This window comes from Rhea pennata, chromosome 3, assembly GCF_028389875.1.
Source record: "Rhea pennata isolate bPtePen1 chromosome 3, bPtePen1.pri, whole genome shotgun sequence".
Taxonomy (NCBI): domain Eukaryota; kingdom Metazoa; phylum Chordata; class Aves; order Rheiformes; family Rheidae; genus Rhea; species Rhea pennata.
The window spans coordinates 84075891-84092454 of record NC_084665.1 but is presented as its reverse complement, the minus strand read 5'-3'; the positions used below and the strand labels follow the sequence as shown (position 1 = coordinate 84092454).

General features: G+C 42.4%; 2 protein-coding genes across 4 annotated transcripts in view; one reads left to right on the top strand and one right to left on the bottom strand.

Annotated features, from left to right (window-relative positions):
- The window catches only part of USP45 (ubiquitin specific peptidase 45), a 57029-nt gene extending 52119 nt beyond the window's left edge, over positions 1–4910 (bottom strand). For 2 of the 3 annotated variants that reach the window (XM_062572709.1, XM_062572711.1), the window contains exon 1: positions 4827–4910. The gene's annotated coding sequence lies outside the window, so the exon portion shown is untranslated. The remainder of the gene's footprint in view (positions 1–4826) is intronic. The other variant, XM_062572710.1, reaches the window with a different exon arrangement.
- A 5202-nt stretch (positions 4911–10112) lies between these two features.
- Positions 10113–15875, top strand: TSTD3 (thiosulfate sulfurtransferase like domain containing 3). The gene is made up of 4 exons (XM_062573078.1): positions 10113–10179; positions 10324–10494; positions 10715–10874; positions 12049–15875. The coding sequence occupies exons 1-4, from the start codon at positions 10113–10115 to the stop codon at positions 12110–12112; spliced, it is 462 nt and encodes a 153-aa protein (XP_062429062.1). The 3' UTR covers positions 12113–15875.
- The last annotated feature ends 689 nt before the right edge of the window (positions 15876–16564 follow it).

Sequence of the window (16564 nt, the reverse complement as noted above, 5' to 3'; positions counted from 1 at the left end):
TTAAACAGTTCTCATTAATGCACATGTAGAAAAGCATATATCATACAAGGCTTACTGACCTGTGAGCTCTCTGAAAAGCCACATAATATCAAAGACCTAACCAGGGTTTGCACTTGATTTTGAAAAGCTTACAGAAGGGTAAGAGCAAGGGATGCTTAGCAAGCTTTCTTAGAAAGAAGGACAGTATGTAGGCAGCACTATTTGCTCTTTTCCAGCACACTTGAGGGCAGAAAAACATTACAAGTAAAAGATTTAACAATTAAAAACAGGAGCAACATTTCACATATCAAAATGCTTATGCTAGGAATCTGATTACTGCATTTAATTGAGATAAAGAAAGAAGAAACCTAAAGTAGTTCAGAAATCAATTCTAAGAAATGTTTATGTGAAATAACAGACTGAGATTTTACTGTAATGAAAAGCCTGAATAAATGTAAGGCCAAAAAAGCATAAAATACAGTTAAGAAATAAAACAAGAGTAACCCTCTATATGTCTGCTGACCACTGGCACAATTCGTTCAGGACAAAGGGGCAGAGGAGAAATGATCAACTGGCTCAGTCCTCTGGAGAATAAAAGCCTTGACAATTTTCCCATGATTTGCTTCTTTCTAACCCACTCCTCTTTTCTGAATATGTTCATTGACTCTATTTCGTAACTATGACCATCAGCTGTCAAGTGTCCTCGAGGAGACATTTTATGATGATATTCTCTGAAAGCAAAGCAGAAGGAAATCTCTGCAAAGTCTTGCTCAGAAGTTTCTTTTTGTAATAGAAAAACAAATATGGTAAGCTTTTAATTTCTTATCCACAAAATGAAGTCACAGTGCTCATGATATTTGACTAATTAATCTGACAATAACAACAATAAAAAAGATCTTTGCAGTAGAAAAAAATGAATTCAGATAGTATGTTCCCTCACCCTGACTTCTGTTTAGCATACAGCAAAAATCAGGAGTAAAAATTGTGCAGCTTCTCGGAAGAAAAAACTAAAAGTAGGAAGAGTTGAATCACATCCTTTTAAGCAGTCATTTCATGCAAAACTAGAAACTAGTTCTCGCCCAACTGGTTCAGATTTGTGAACTTAACATGCGAGAATTTGAAGTATAATAATCATCACTTGCTGTTCTTGGTGCAGAGTTTACTTTTTATACTCACAAAGAACCCTCCTGGCAATCTGCCTGCAAAACGCCAATTAAGATCAAAAGTTCCTTACTACAACTGCTCATTTCCACCTTTCTAGAAAAATCAGAATGCTTGAGAAGCAGCAGAACAATCTGCCTACCTAATTTCAAAAGCTCTGCATTTGACACGAAGTGCCAAAAATCAACATATGGTAAAAGTGCTAAATTTGTTAAGTTAAATCTAAGGTATATCTTGACTATTTTAAATGCAAGGTTTGCCTAAAATAGTCTACACTTAACACAGTAAAGTAGTCGCTCCATAAAGTATATAGTTAGAAACTAAAAAGAGCTAGATTTTAGTTCTTAAAAAAAAAAAAAAGTGGTTTAGTCTACTAAAAATCAACAGAGCTAGGACCAAAAGAAGGCACATGGAAAGCATAAACTAGAATTCACTTTTCTTTAGTAGAAAAAAGCAAGAACATGTAATTCCTCTCACAGCATCTGTACGCAGCAGAGGTGGGGAAGCTGTTTACTGTCTAGATACCTCCCACTGTCTCATCTTGCAGTCATTACTTAGAGGTTGAATTTCTCCTCCTACAAGGTCTTCACAGCTCACCTGCTAAATCTTGAAATATGCAACCTTAGCAGTTTTTCCCACGCTGCACCTACATGATGACGTTTACAAGAAACCCAAACTAGACCATCAGTATTGTTAGCTATTTCATCAGTGAACAGCTGAATTCAAAGAAGCTGGGGCAAATAAATTTCCCTACCTGTTTCTCAACTCATCTGAGGTATCCCTAATTCCAACGATTTGTAGTCAAACTTTTCAATTAAGATGCTATATTTTTTATTGCTAATGTTAAAAAAAAAAGTATCAAACTATCACACTAAAAATGCAGGGACAGCATAGAGAGCATGAATATAGCATTCAAAAATTAGCACAGTGCTTCCCTATAACTTAAAAGAATTGCACAGCTGCCAACAGCAGAATACCACCCAAGAGCAAGGAGCTGTTGAACAGAAAAGATATATAAATTCAGTCAAAAGCTCAAGATGTTCTGTAACACATTTGTGAACAAGCTTTACGTACTTTCTTATGTCTGTGAAAATAAAAAAAGGATGAGACCTGCACAAGTCAGTAATGCCAGATCTTCTGCGAGTATTGCAGAATCGCTACGTGTTTTGATGCAAGCTGTAAGTAGATATATTTTCGACGGCTGTTCAGAGCATTACCTGTGGCATTTTGGCTGCCTCGCTACTAGATCAAATGTCACCCAATCAGAGCAGGAACCACATCCATCACGACCAGCAACTGGGCAGAGCCATCAATCAGCGGGCCGGGGCGCTCACCGTTCTGACAGCCACCAAAACCTTTGCAGCAAACAAGCCCTCGCTGCCTGCTACAGCAGTAAAAGGACCAGAACTACTTACTGGTAGTGGCAGCAACACTTCTTCCCCTGGAAAATGTCATTTGAGATTCTGGAAGTGTCATCTCCAAGATTTCCTTGCCCAAAGGCACATCATGCACATCTTACACCATCACTAGGGCTCACTTGGCAATCCTGACACTACATTACAGTCCTGGAAGGGTGATACATGGATATACTTTTTGTACAAAGAGTGAAACAGAGCCTTCTGGGCACAAGGTACAACTTTCCAAGTGACAGTTAAAATCCCACAGCATTTCTCACATTTATTACTCATTTTAATCCATCTGCCCATGCTAAACATGGTCTGTTAATTTTCATGTTTGCATCCTGCACAATCCTCCTCAGGTTTGCTATTGAAACATACTTACCACAGAAACTTTTTATGATAAGAAAAACCCCAATGCATCTAGACACCAGAATAAAAGCCTCCATAATGAGGGCTTTTTTGTTGACTAAAGTAAATAAAAGGATTGAGTGGACAAAAGAAGAAGTATTTTGATGTTAAATATTTTTGCTAGTATCTTATAGCAAAGGTTTTGCTAGTGTGTTATAGAAAATGTCATGGATCCCTATCAATACCCAACCTCAATGCACCCTTACAGCTTTTGCTTATGCTTGCTATCCCACTTTAAATGCATCTTGAAGAAAATACTAACACAGTAAGAGGGAAAAACATCTGGATGGATGGATTTATGGCCTAACAAATCCACAGATATCCCTTAAACAGCAGAACACATAAATAACACAAAAAAAGAGCTATGGTTTACAAGTAATGATGTTGACCTGCAAGCAGAGAACTTCATACAGTGAAAAGGCAGTTAGACGAGACCTCAAAGAGCCTATGCAGTCCAGTGACATGAACAATGATGTAAACAGCCCCATCTCCATGGAAAACTTGAGAGAGTGGCAACTGAAACAGCTGCAGGACAAACACTGAACTCACACTGTCTTGGCAGGATAGCCATGGGACAAAAAAAAACGGGAAAAGGTGGCACAAGATGTCATAAAAGAAAATGAAGGGCAGAAACCTGGGAGAAATACTTATTCTGCAAAGTCTCAAAATAGAAGGAGCAAGTAAAGTAACAGCAAGTAATAAAAAGGAAATGTGGTTGTAGTATGGCATGTGAGACAGTATACTGGAGCCCACACAGGATAACACGTTAAGCTGATATGCTAAAATCTTAGCTTCTAATGTGCTACACTATTGCCTAAAGGCTGAGTCTGGGCAGGTCACTTTAAAACGGGAAGTTAATGTTGATGTATAACTTTCTGTCTACTTTGGAAAACTAAAAATGTAAAGGACTAAGAAAAATGAGTTAGAGCTCTTTGAAAGTCAAAGGCTGGTTGCTGAGAAGAAAAGATTCATTCAATTTTCTCCCTACATACAAATTGCCCCAGTTTGTTTTGATGACACATCTAAAGTAGAACAACTTGTCCTTGATCTGCGATTGATGTTACCAGCAAAACCCCTGAGACGCTAGCTATGTACTTGTGACTCTCACGGAAACAAAACTGCAGAAAGCAGTTCTTCAGTAGTTCCTGAAGAAGCACGACAAAGTATTTACAACTGTAGTAAACTGCAAAGCAATTTTACAACGCATATTCTACGACCAACCTGGCACGTGTTCGTGCCTTGAAAAGCCAGGAATGACTGCGGAAGGAATCTTTCCCTCGAACAGAAATCCGCAAATATGCCCACATGAAAGCACTGCGTAAAGGAATTTGGGGATAGTGACAGCTAAAGACAATGCACAACGGTATTTGTTGTTATTGTCATCTGCTTATTAGTTACTGGTATTCTACTTTATTTCTGTGCGGTTTTAAGGTGCCGTCCTGCAAATCCCCCTTCCCCGCGCGCACCTAGAGCGAAGGCGGCGCGGCGCGCTGAGAGCCGAGCTGCGGCCGGGGCACGCAGCGCCCTCGCGGCCCTCCCACCTCCTCGGCGTCGGCCCTCTCCCGCCGCCGAGAGCGGCCGCCGGGCCCCGCCTAAGAGGAGCGGCGCGGAGCGGCGCGGAGCGGCGCGGAGCAGCGCAGCGGCCCTGCGCGCCCGCGGAAGCGCCGCGCCGCGCGCGCTCCGCTCCGCTCCGCCGGGCCCGGCCGCCCGCAGGCCGCGGGCCCAGCGGGGCCGCCCCGCCCCGCCGCGCTGCGCCGCCGGATCGCCACGGCCCGGCCCGGCTCGGCCCGGCTCGGGCGCCCCCCGCGCAGCGCCGCGCAGCGCCGCGCAGCGCAGCGCCGCTCCCTCCCCACCCCCACCCCGGCGCCCCGCACTCACGGAGCGGCGGCGGCGGGCGCGCAGGCACGGGCGGCGGCAGGAAGCGGCGGAGGAAGCCGGGCCGCAGCCAGGGCCGCTCCGCCCGCCGCGGCCCGCCCCCGCCGCGCCGCGCCGCGCCGCTCCCCCGCCCCGGCCGCCGCCGCCGCACGCGCGGCCCTGCGGGGCGCCCGGGCGAGGGGAAGCGGCGGGAGAGCGAGATCCGGCGGGAGGCGCAGGGCGGGCGGCGCGGCCCCGGCCCCGGCCCCGGTCCCGGCCCCGGTCCCGGCCCCGGCGCGGCGCGGCGCGGGGGAGCGGGTCGAGCGGGGCTGGGGATTGAGCTCGACGTGTGGCCGAAATCTGCCCTCATCCGCGGGGAGAGGCCAGAGGCAACCGCAAAGGAAAACTATGTTTAAGGGGAAGGCACGTCTGAATTAAGGAGATAGGCTTGCGTGCCCGTGTCGTGGAGATAGTAGTGGGATCTTAATGGAAGAAGATTAGGTAGAGCTGAGACCTAGGGAGGAAAAGGGGGAAGGAATGAAGTTGCTGTGGAACATCTCAAAGCAGGGAGTGCTGTCCAGGAGAACCTGGATAGTCCCGGGTAGTGGTCCTAACGGCAGCCACACTGCCGGAGTGGTTAGGGGAACATGCACCCCGAAGTCACTGGACCCAGCAAAGACAGCATGTCAGAGAGTACTGTTGAAGGAGGCTGACGGATTAAGCAGGCGGTGAGCTAGGCAGGAGCACTTCAATGGCAGTGGTGTCAGCTGAGCGCGAAGATCTCCAGGCAGGCTGCACGCCACAGCAGCGGGACACCAGACCCTGGTGGTGACCTCCGCGTTCATTGAGTTCATATGTGAGAGGGAGACGGAGGACGGGGTAATCCCTGGGAAACAAACTAGATAGAGAAGTTGGTTCCTTCTCCTCTGCACAGGAGAAATGGAAGAGTTGCTGCACTCTGAGGAAAATAATTAGATTGAACGATTATTTAACCTTTTAAGGGAAGGAAAGGAAACTCTGAATGTGCGTGAAAGTGGGACAGTGTGATGTAAAGGGATTCCCCCTAAAACTCCTTTAGCACAGGAGAAGAGAACTGAAGTATCTGGAGAATGTCCAGAGACTGGCAGAAAGGGTCAGCAAGCACAGAGGTGGAAAAGATCAGGTGAGATCCCTCCCTGAAAGAAACTGATTCTGTTCTGAGCAGAGAGTGAGGATAGGACAAATTAAAAAATAATAATAATAAAAAAGATGTCTAAGATTTTTGTGCATGGGTTTCTGTTGTCTTGGGGAAACACGGATATAAGTTAGAGTTGCATGTTAGGAACATATATTCATAACCCTAGTCAGCCAAGTCCCCGACTTTCCTCTGGAAGGACTAAACAAAACAAAAGCAGAGGCAGAAAAAGCAAATGTTGAATTTGAGTTGTGTCTGCGGTTTAGTGATGAAAGAAAATGGAGGGTCAAGGGCAAAGAAAAATGAAGCATGAAGATCATCAGGAATTAAAAGCCATGAAAAGAGTTAAAAACAAAGCAGAAAGCAAAAGCCAAGAGCAAACAATAAGGCGTGATGAAGAATGCTATGGGAAGGCGAAGTACCAGTCTATGGGAAGGCTGAAAGTTGACAAAAGAAACCAAAGTGATAGTCAAAAGAAGAGGGTGCAATAATAGAAAAATCAGAAAGGCAGCAATACTTGACAGAGGCCGAGGTCAGAGAAAACCATTTCTTTAATCAATAAGGGCTGCAGTCAAAAGAGAAAGTGAGGATACAGAATGCGCAAGGGTGAATGTGACTGGGTAAATCAGCTGGGAAATAAAGCCACCGGAGACGGGTGTGCGAGACTGCGCAGAAATGGAGAGAGAGTTCCAAGAGGGGAAATTAAGAAAGCTGATGAGGAGGGGTTGTGTGTGTGCTGGATTGCAGTGCCACGAAGCCAAGCAGAGAGAAGAACTGAATATGCTACCTCTGGGAAAAAAAAAAAAAAAAAAAAAAAAGAAGGAAAAGAGTTATTAGAAACTTAGATTTATTTAGATTCTTCTTAGCTATCTATACAATAAATGTAGAGTAATCTTGGTCATTGTTTGTTTTACTACAGGTCAAATATGCAGTAAAATGTACTTCAAAAGAGAGTTCCAAGAGGATTGTGTTCTACCCATATCTTGCTGAAAATGAAAACTGTATAAAACTTCAACTCATACAGATACACTGCTTCAAAGAGACAATTTGCAAATGTCTGTCAAGAATGAGGTCATATGGAAGGGCTGGCAGAAGGGCAGCTAGTGAACCAGTTATATGTGCCAAGTTCAATTTGTCACACTTTACAGTACTGAAAAATATTTTCTTCTCATTTTGAGAAATAAAATGTTTATTAGTAAAGATTCAACAACATAGTCCTCAAAATACATGTTTAATGAATGAAAAGATGCAATGTGCCTGCCTTTAGAAGGCTGGAATCTCAGTTAAATTGCATATATATATATATATATAAAAGATATGTAGTAATACTTGTTTAAAACATACTGAATAGAAGGACTCTCATTTCTCCACTAACAACAGTGGCATTATCTTAACAAAAAGTCCTTGGAGCTGGAAGACTGACAGTTCACAAAATCAAAACATACCAAAACTAGACATAAAATTGTTAACGGGACCACAGCAAGTGCAAATGTAAATATACAATTACAGAGGTAAAAGCAGCACAGTTAATGGAAAAAAATCAGCCTTTCTCCTCAGTTATGACAGTGATACTCCTTTTAGAATTAATTTGGGTACATTGGTTTCAAAGTTCCCAATCTGTTTTCAGTCTTGTGGGTTTTATTACTTTTACCTTAGACTTTAACGTTTTTCAACAATTTGACTCCTTTACGGAAAGCACTTAGCTCTGATAAAGCAGCAGGGACTGGAGCTGCTGAATGAACTGAAATTGAAGGCACCAATGGAGTGAGTAGTCCAACTGTGTAAAGCATTTGCTGGTACTGTATGTGGTAGTGAAAAATCTGTGTACAGTTTATCCACTCAGGCTGTTCAGGCTGTACATGCAGCGAAATTCAGGCCTTAATGGCATCAGTGGGAACATTCCCACACTGAAATGCTATCATAAACTCATTAAATGTTTTAAATGTTTATATATTTTATCAATGTTTAGTCATAAATTTAGGTTAGAAAGGAGAGAGAACAGTGATATTTTGTGAATAAAATTACAGTGGGATTACTGAGGAAGAAACAACTGTTCTTCAGATCATGTTTGATATTTTATGGCAGGGATTAGGAAGTGATCTTTTAAATTTTGGAGTGACATCATGTTCTTTTATAAAGATATATATATGTATATACTCAAAAATCAAAGTAGTATGAAATAATCAATACCAGATGAACAATAAAATGTAAAAATAGTAATGTTACATGTTAAGCTGACAAATCCATCGATCCAGCAACAAAGCAAAAGAAAATAACTTATGATTTAAACCTGCAAATATGATTGGTAGTTTAAAGGTTAAACTACTCATCTTTATGACTGAATTCAACATGTAAGTAGAATTTAACAAAACTTGCTTTTTAGATGTAGAGTTGCTAATAAGCCTTCTGCCAGTAAGACATTTAACTTCATTGAGAGCAGAGAAAGCTGAACCAAGATCTTAGCCATGTCTCTTCTTGAGATTTTTATAAAAAAAATAGAATGAAGTAGCCACAAAATGCTTGAAAAAACCCAACTGTCACTGAATCAAACACACTTGCCAAGCTTTTGCAGTCGACCTTCACAGCAGCAGTGTCATTAGCCTGGTCTATGATTATTTATCATGAAAACCCGTCAAACCTTTAACTGATCTTTGCAGTATTTCCTGCATAACTCGTAAGACTTGAATGGCTCTTTAGTCCCTGGCCTTACGCTAAACCTTTCAGTTAGGTCGAACCCAGAAGATCACTATTAACACTGCTAAGCACAAGGTGGGCCTCTGAACCTGGTCAGCAAGACACGTACGCAAGAGGAAAAAACAGTACGAGAAGGGCCTGATCCTGGCTGTCTGTCCCACAGAACTGTTAAGTCAGGGCCAGTTTTGTATGAGGAGATGTTGCAAAATCAGGGCCTAAACTGTATTTCTATTTCCATGTAAAGGTAACTGTTTGGGGCTGTTTTCTTCCTGGTATCAGAGGTGGCTCACCTAAAGCAGCTCCCTGGGAATTGCATACACCTTTTCTGAAGCCGCAACATCCTCTATATTCCCTTTGCTTTCCTGTATAGGCCTCTGTGCTGATGAACTGTAATACTTTATTATCATAACAAACAAGTCCCTGCTACCTTTTTAGTGAGTGTTTTTAACATGCAGTAACGATAAAGCTATTTATATCTTTATTTCCACTTTGAGTTTTTATTTTCATTTTGACTTTCCAATGTATGGTGAATACAGAGAACAGTGGGCATTAATTCTTGTTCTGAACAAAGTGTTATAATCTCAAGAGCCAAACCGGTCACATACCTAAAGGCTATACGTCTAAAAGCTATACAACACAGCAGCTCTGCCTGAGGTCGTTGCTAATAGTCCAGTTTACAGAGGATTGCAGCATAAATTAGTCTTTTCTACCAAAAAATGAAATATTGCCAAAACCAGGTGATGGGTTTTTAGCACACTGACAGCGTGGGAACTACAAGTTCATACTATACTCCACGTGTTGACTGATTCAGCCGTTTTCAAGGTCTTTGCGCTTATCTGCAAAAGCACAGACAGCTGAGGGATGTCCAGCCAGCCGGGCACGCGCCTCTGATAGGAACGGAGAGCTGCCGATGCCGGGGCGTTCACGGTGAAAAACACTGAGCTACAAATTTCTGCCGGAGATCCGGCTCGGCTCGCGTCCCGCCCCTGCGCGCGCGCCGCGCGAACACCCGGTGCCGCGGACACGCGTGCTTAGCCGTGCTACCGCGCCGTGGCTTATAATCTCGGTTATCAACTGCTGAAGGCGCGCGGACGCGTCGGCAAGCTGCGCGAAAGCTCTCCTTCGAGGAGCGAGCCGGAAAACGACCCCGGCAGGGTCCCCTCTTGGGGTACAGCTCCTTTCTCCCTGCCTCGCTGTGTCGCTAAGGGGTCGTTACCCCTCCTTCTCCAGAGCCCCAGCCTGCTTATAGAATTATTTTTAAATTAAATAAATAAATAAACAAATAAAAGGAGGAGGAGGTCCAGGCGAGGTGTGAGCTCGGCAGGGCTGTGCACGCCGCGGTGTCCGTCCGGGAGCGCAGCGGCAGCGGCAGCGGCAGAGGCGGCGCCAGGCCGCGCCCGGGCGGGCGGCTGCCGCCATCTTGGCGGGGCGCGGGCGCGGCGATGCGGAGCTGGGGCCGGGCGGCGCGGGCCCTGCGGGCGGCGCGGGTCCTGCGGGCGGCGGCGGGCGGTGAGGCGGCGGCGGCGAGGCGGGGGAGCGCTCCCTGCGCCGCCCCTCCGGGCCCGGCGGCTGCGGGCGGGCGGGGGGGGCTCTGTCGCCGGGAAGAGCCTTCCGCGGCTCTCGGCGTGCTCAGGGGCCGCGTCTCTCTCGCAGGGCCCAGGGCCGTGAACGTCGTGTCCCGCAGCCTCTGCTCCGCCGCGCAGCGCTGCGTTTCCTACGAAGAGTTCAAAGACTTGAAAAGAAACAATGTCCTCCACATAGATGTCCGCGAGAGATGGGAGATTGACAGATTTGGGAAAATCCCGGAGTCCGTCAACATACCTTGTAAGATACTCAGGCTGCTGCGCAGAAATACAGCGTTTTATGCTCGGTGGTCAAATGTGTGGACAAATTATGATTTAGCAAAAAAGAAAAAAAAAGAGCCATGCTGAACAGCACCTAATAAGTTGTAGGACTAGACTTTTCCGAGAGGCGTTTGAAAGCCGCCAGCATAAATCTACTTGTGGATGGAGATTAAGTGTCACTTCTCTTCTGTATTTCCCAGTGAGTGAGTTAGTGGAAGCTCTGCAGATGAGCCCGGGGGACTTCAAGGAGCAGTACAAGCAGAAGATGCCTGCCAAGTCGGACCAGATGGTTTTCTCCTGCTTGGCAGGAGGAAGAAGCAAACAAGCACTGGATTTTGCCGTGTCCTTGGGTTTCAGCAGGTGAGCCTACAACTGCTGCCTGTCCCCACTGAACCTTGAAACGTGCTGTTTGGTGTTACAGTGAAGTGTGTTGTCCTGTGAAAAGACTTCCCAGCAGTCTGCTTATGTGCTACAAGTGATAAAAGCTACTGCAAGACCATGCTGCCTCTGAAGGTCCTTCTGCCACTTGTTGCGGCTCCCTCACCAAAATCTTGCTTAGACAGCTTCATACGCACTTGTTCTGACATGAGGGTGGCGGCAGGATGCTGGAAAGGCAGAGAACTGCCCATTTTCGTAGAAGCACAGTCTTAAATTTTATTGAATAGTTTATGAAACAACATCCTTTGTTAAGTTACAGTTCCACCTGTACAGTTCACCAAAGGCAAAATATGCCCTTGCTTTCAGTAAACCAGTGCATTGTTTGCCAGATATAAAATAGTGAAGGGAATAGTTAAAAGACAGTGAGATTGATATAATGAAAATGAAAGCAGCATTTTGTTGGCAGAATTCTTTCACCCTTGACAGAAGGTAGATCACTGACTTGAAGACAGAGGGTGAAATTTCAACAATTGGTTGTTTGCATGTTTTTACTGAACAACGGTTTGTGAACTGGAATAATTCTGGCCATTTCAGTCAAAAAAAAGTAGAAGTACACTCTTGTTTTATAAATGTATTATTTTAATAAGTGCAAAATGTTCTTCATGCTGCTTAATTGAAGGAGTCTGTGTTGTGTTGCATGGTGGGTTTTTGTTTCTTTTGTTTAGGTTTGGTTCCTCACAGGCTTGGGTGAGATCTACATAGCATGTGGGTTCACAAGGAGTTAAAGATCAGAGTACTGCTTTTATTTGATGATACCTGAGATACTAGCCATAATGCCGTATAAATCTCCCACCACAGACTCAGTTCTCTCCTTTTAAAAAAGGCAATGGCAAACTGTTTAATTGGTGAGCCTACTACTACTTGCTTGATGTTTGATCTCCAGCACTCCAGCATCATTTGGAGGAAATGTGTTACAGAACACACTAGAAGGAAGCACTGTTTGGCATTCCTTATACTGTATCTGGCTCCGTGAAATTAAGTACGAGTATATTTAATTTCAGAGAATTTCTGTGTGTTTCTTTCTTTTGCCATGTCCTCTTCCACAATTTTATCAAGAGCCCTTTATAGCACCACTTAATCTTCTCTATATTTTCAGAGTTCAACACTATTCTGGTGGCTTTGAGGAATGGGCAAAACGTGAACCTCCAGAGAAAAAATGAAGATGACCACCCCCAGCCTCTGCCCCACCAAGGTTTCAGGATGATTTGTATGTTTTAGGATTCAGACCACATGGATTCCACTTCCAATATACAGCCGTCTCTTGTGTTTTCTTTTGTAACTGGACATGTACCTTTAAGTAGCCATGTATGTTTAACTGGTTGGTGTAAATCAACTATGATAAGGACTATGATTTGAGCAGAGAATATTAACATTTGTTCAATGTTTACTGTGAGCTATGTTCTTCACTGGAACTATGTGAACACAACTTTAATAGTTATGATGTTTACTAGGATTTTGGTGTAATGTGGTTTATGTCTGTTTAAACAAATGGTGATAAAACTTTCTTATAAACTTATACTTTCCTTATTAACTATGTTGGGTAGTTTGTTTGACTGCTATTGCTTTAATGGAGTCGGGATAACTGTCCTAAACATAAATTATATGTCACGTATAGCTAAAGTTTCGAAACATTTGCTGTGTTCTGAAGAGTGAAACTAGAGAGTAGGATTCTTTGAGTTTGTACTATGTGATTGCAAGACCTAAAGTCCACTATCAATCACAAGATATGAAAAGAAACTGACCTGATGTTAGAATACTTGCCTTTTGTTTTTCAGTTGCTTATTTTAAAAAGTATACCCATATTTATACATAAATGTACTCCTGAGTACAAAATGCAATGGCATGCAGTCAGCTTTTGCTTTGCCTTGGCAGTTCTCAAATGTGAACTTGCCTGTATTTGAAATTACTATTACAGAGTTTTAACCATTTTAGGGTGGAAAACTTGAGATTTTCAAGGAAGTTAGTTAACTTCCTTCTTTCTTTTCTGTACATAAATTTGTATGTCTTAGACTTTAAAAAAACAACCAACCAGCCTATCCCCATCTATAAATTTGCATAGTCATAGTTTTTAAGAATTGTTTTTTTTTCTAATGCTATTAACAGTTCAGAGAAACAAGCACAGCTGTATTGCTTTGGCCTTTAGAAAACAGAAGTTCATGGTTCTGCAGATTGTCTGGAAAAAAGGAATTAAAATTTTGCCTAGTTTTACTCTCATCAGTATTGCCGGTAATGTGGACTTATCCTAGAGCTCTTCTATTCTAACAGTGCAGTTTGAATGGTGAGATGAAATACAGGATCTAAAAATATACAGCTTGTCAAGTTTAGAGAACAGACAAGAAAAGGTAAGTAATCTTACTAGAATCTTATTTGTCTCCCTGCTGTCATTAGTTTCTAGAGCAGAATTCCAGTAAGTGGGTGCAGTCAACTGTGTTAACTGTGCTGCCATGACTATGTATCTTTCAGTTTATGAGGGTGTCTGTTCTCTCATCTTTTGTAATAATTAGAGAGAACTGTAGTGTAGCTGTTGCAACAGTGAGTAATGCATTTTTCTTCAAAATATCATTGCCTCTGTAGCAATCTTACCACAAGGCCTTATTTCCAGCCCATAAAAAGTAAAGGTTAAATGAAGAAGCAGAATTTAGACCTAACTTCCAAAATACTGGGTTTAGTTTAACCAATGGATTATTGGGAGTAAGATGAAATTAAAATGCCAGGATGAGTAGGTGTTATCTTGTTGTCATTCTTGGCTACTCTAATTTCTGCTATCTTACTCTTAAAGGTCTCTCTTTTTCAGGCTGGATCAGGAGAAATAACAGATGTTATCATGCGTGTTGGATTTGGCCAAATCTATTATCTTTTAATTTTGTCTGTTTAATGTGACATAGAGTATCAGTTTCACAGTGTTGTGAGCATGTAATCAAAGGGGCAACAGAAGCCCACTGTTGGCTTACTCTTGCCAGGCCTCACCAGGACTAATGATGCCTTTTGGTCTAGACCAGGTTGTGACAGAGTTTGAAAGTATTTAGCTAAATGTCTAAGTAATCTTGCCTAGCTGTATTGACCAAATCACCAAACTTTAGCATGCAGATGAACAAAGAGTCCAGAGACCTAACAACTGAACTTCATCATAATTCAGTCATGGCAATACTTCCTTTTGTAGCTATGTTAAGTATGGTGGGAATGTCTAACATCATGTAGCCACCAAAACATGAACAACAAACAGTTGCATTGTGTCACAGCGAGGTCTGTCTAGCTCATTATTTTCTGTTCAGCCACAACCGGTAATAGATGTCTGAGTATGACTTTAAAAGAGGATAAGCATGTAGTGATACGATCCCCAGAGTATTCTGATGTGCAAGTCAGAGAGCTATGAAAGTTTCTTCAGGCTTTGACATGTCTTGGTGTGCTTGAACTTCTAGAAATTTTCTTTATTTACTTCTCAATCAGTGCAAACTCCTGGCAATCACACCACGCTGCAGGAGGCGGGGCTCGTGGCTTAACTCCATACTGTAGAGAGAACTTTTTCTCTTTGTATGTTCTAAACTTGCCACATGCCGATTTCACTTGATGACCCTGTTTCTTCTGTTAAAAGAAGTTAAGGACAGGAGTCATCTATTCATTCTTCAGGCCACTTATGATTTTTATAATTTCTGCTGTTATTTCAGAGTGAAAAGTCCTAGGTTTGGGGTGGGGGAGTTCTGTGTGAAAGCCATTGTACCCCTCTGATTACACTGAGATTTTTCTTAGTATCTTTTTGAGATCTGTACTTGCTTTGAGATGAGAAAGAATGATGACGAAGATGAGGTTGTGATTGTAACTTCTGGACTGCATGCTAATTTCAAATAATTTTTTACCAGTTGTAGTTTTTGCAAGGTGTTTCTGAAAGTTTACGTGCAGCTTGTCAAAGCTGACCATCCTTTCTCTATCTTCTTTGTATGAACATAACTTCTGTTTTCAAAGGGTGTGTTTTGAGTTTAATAAGTTTTCTGATCCAGTGGAGCCATGTTTGCTTTATGTTAGATTTTTCTTAAGCCTCTTTGAGGTGGCAGGCGGCCTGTGTTTGCCTTGACACTCTGCTGTCACCTGTATGCCTGCTATCTATCAAGACTTTCACCTGCCTTTTAGCTTGTTTTAACAAGCTTCTTCATTTTTATGTAGCTCTGTTCTTTGAAATGAAGCAGAATAAAGGTGAATTTTTGTCTGATTGCTAGCAAGAAGGTTGAAATCAAGTACGTTCCATTCCCTGTTGTTGAGTAGCCTCTATGTCTCCTGAACTCAAGACCAAGCCTAGAGAAGATTTGCACTTTGTGTAGTCTGTAACTTTATGCTCCATGAAGTAGTCTAGGTTTAAACTGGGTTTAAAAATTTAGGTTTGTCACTTGAGTGCATCAGGTATCTGTCTACACAACATAGGTAAATTACATTTATTCTTGTAGCATTTTCTGCTCAAAGAGATTTCCTTCATGTCATAGTAATTAGCTGTGCAAACCATTGTTAACGTAGACTTATACTTGAAAAGGAACTAGTTTTATATATGGTTGTAGATACAAACGTCTGCATGCGCATGTACGTGTTTATGTGTGTGTATTTATATATATGAATGGAAATTACAGGCCTGAACTCCGCCTTTGTTAACACAGATTCCTTACAGTATCTAACCCAGCTTTCACAAAGCACAATTTCACCATCTGCAGTTTATTACTTCCTTAATGGTAGAGTGATATTTGAGTACAAAACTGCATGTCTGCCTTCCACCAAGTTTTTCATATGCCTGTTATGTTCATATATTTATATAAAATAGGAACTTTATTTTTTCCTCAACTTATTTTTAAGACTTTGACTATCTGTATAAAAACAATTTTATTACTGCTTTTTATTTTCTTTCTTGGATGTTTTTCAAGTAAAACCTGGTTTTCAAACATAGATACGTCTGTCTCAGCCTCGTTGACTTACCTTGAATCCTTTTGAGAATTTTATTCTTCAGAAATTGTAGGGCTTCCTATAAATGAAGTAAAAACTTCAGATTTGTGCTTGGGGACCAAAAGAGCCCCTGCAATGGAGTCTATGATCTCAGGATTTACTAAACTAAAGTTTATTAAGAAATTCAATTTAACAAGAATGTAGCTTTCCAAAATACAAGCCTATTAATAAAGTGCAGAATTATTACCACATAAAGTTTCTTGGCACTGTCTGAGGAGCTTCCCAATTGCATAGTACTTAAAAAGTTTGCAGAATGAGTCAGTAACTGACATTTAGATATGTAATCCTCTGTGAAGTAAGAGCTAACAAGACTCCCCCTCTCTATACACACAATACTTAACCTAGAAGCAGTGGAGTACTCAGTATATCCCTATTTTAAAAAGGGGCAAGCATGGAAAACCACTTAACGGTGAAACTATTTTCCTGGTGAAGGAACTTATCCTTCCCTAGTTCATTCTCACAAAATCCAGTCTTAATGGCAAGGGGGTGAAGGGAGGGCAAGGAACTCAGTAACTTAGTGGAATAAGAAATCATCTTAACCTATGTTTTTTGACAATCAATCGTGTATTTTATCTCAACTCTTAAATACCTGAATTAGGGATGCACCTTTTAAAAGCAATCTAAACCATACT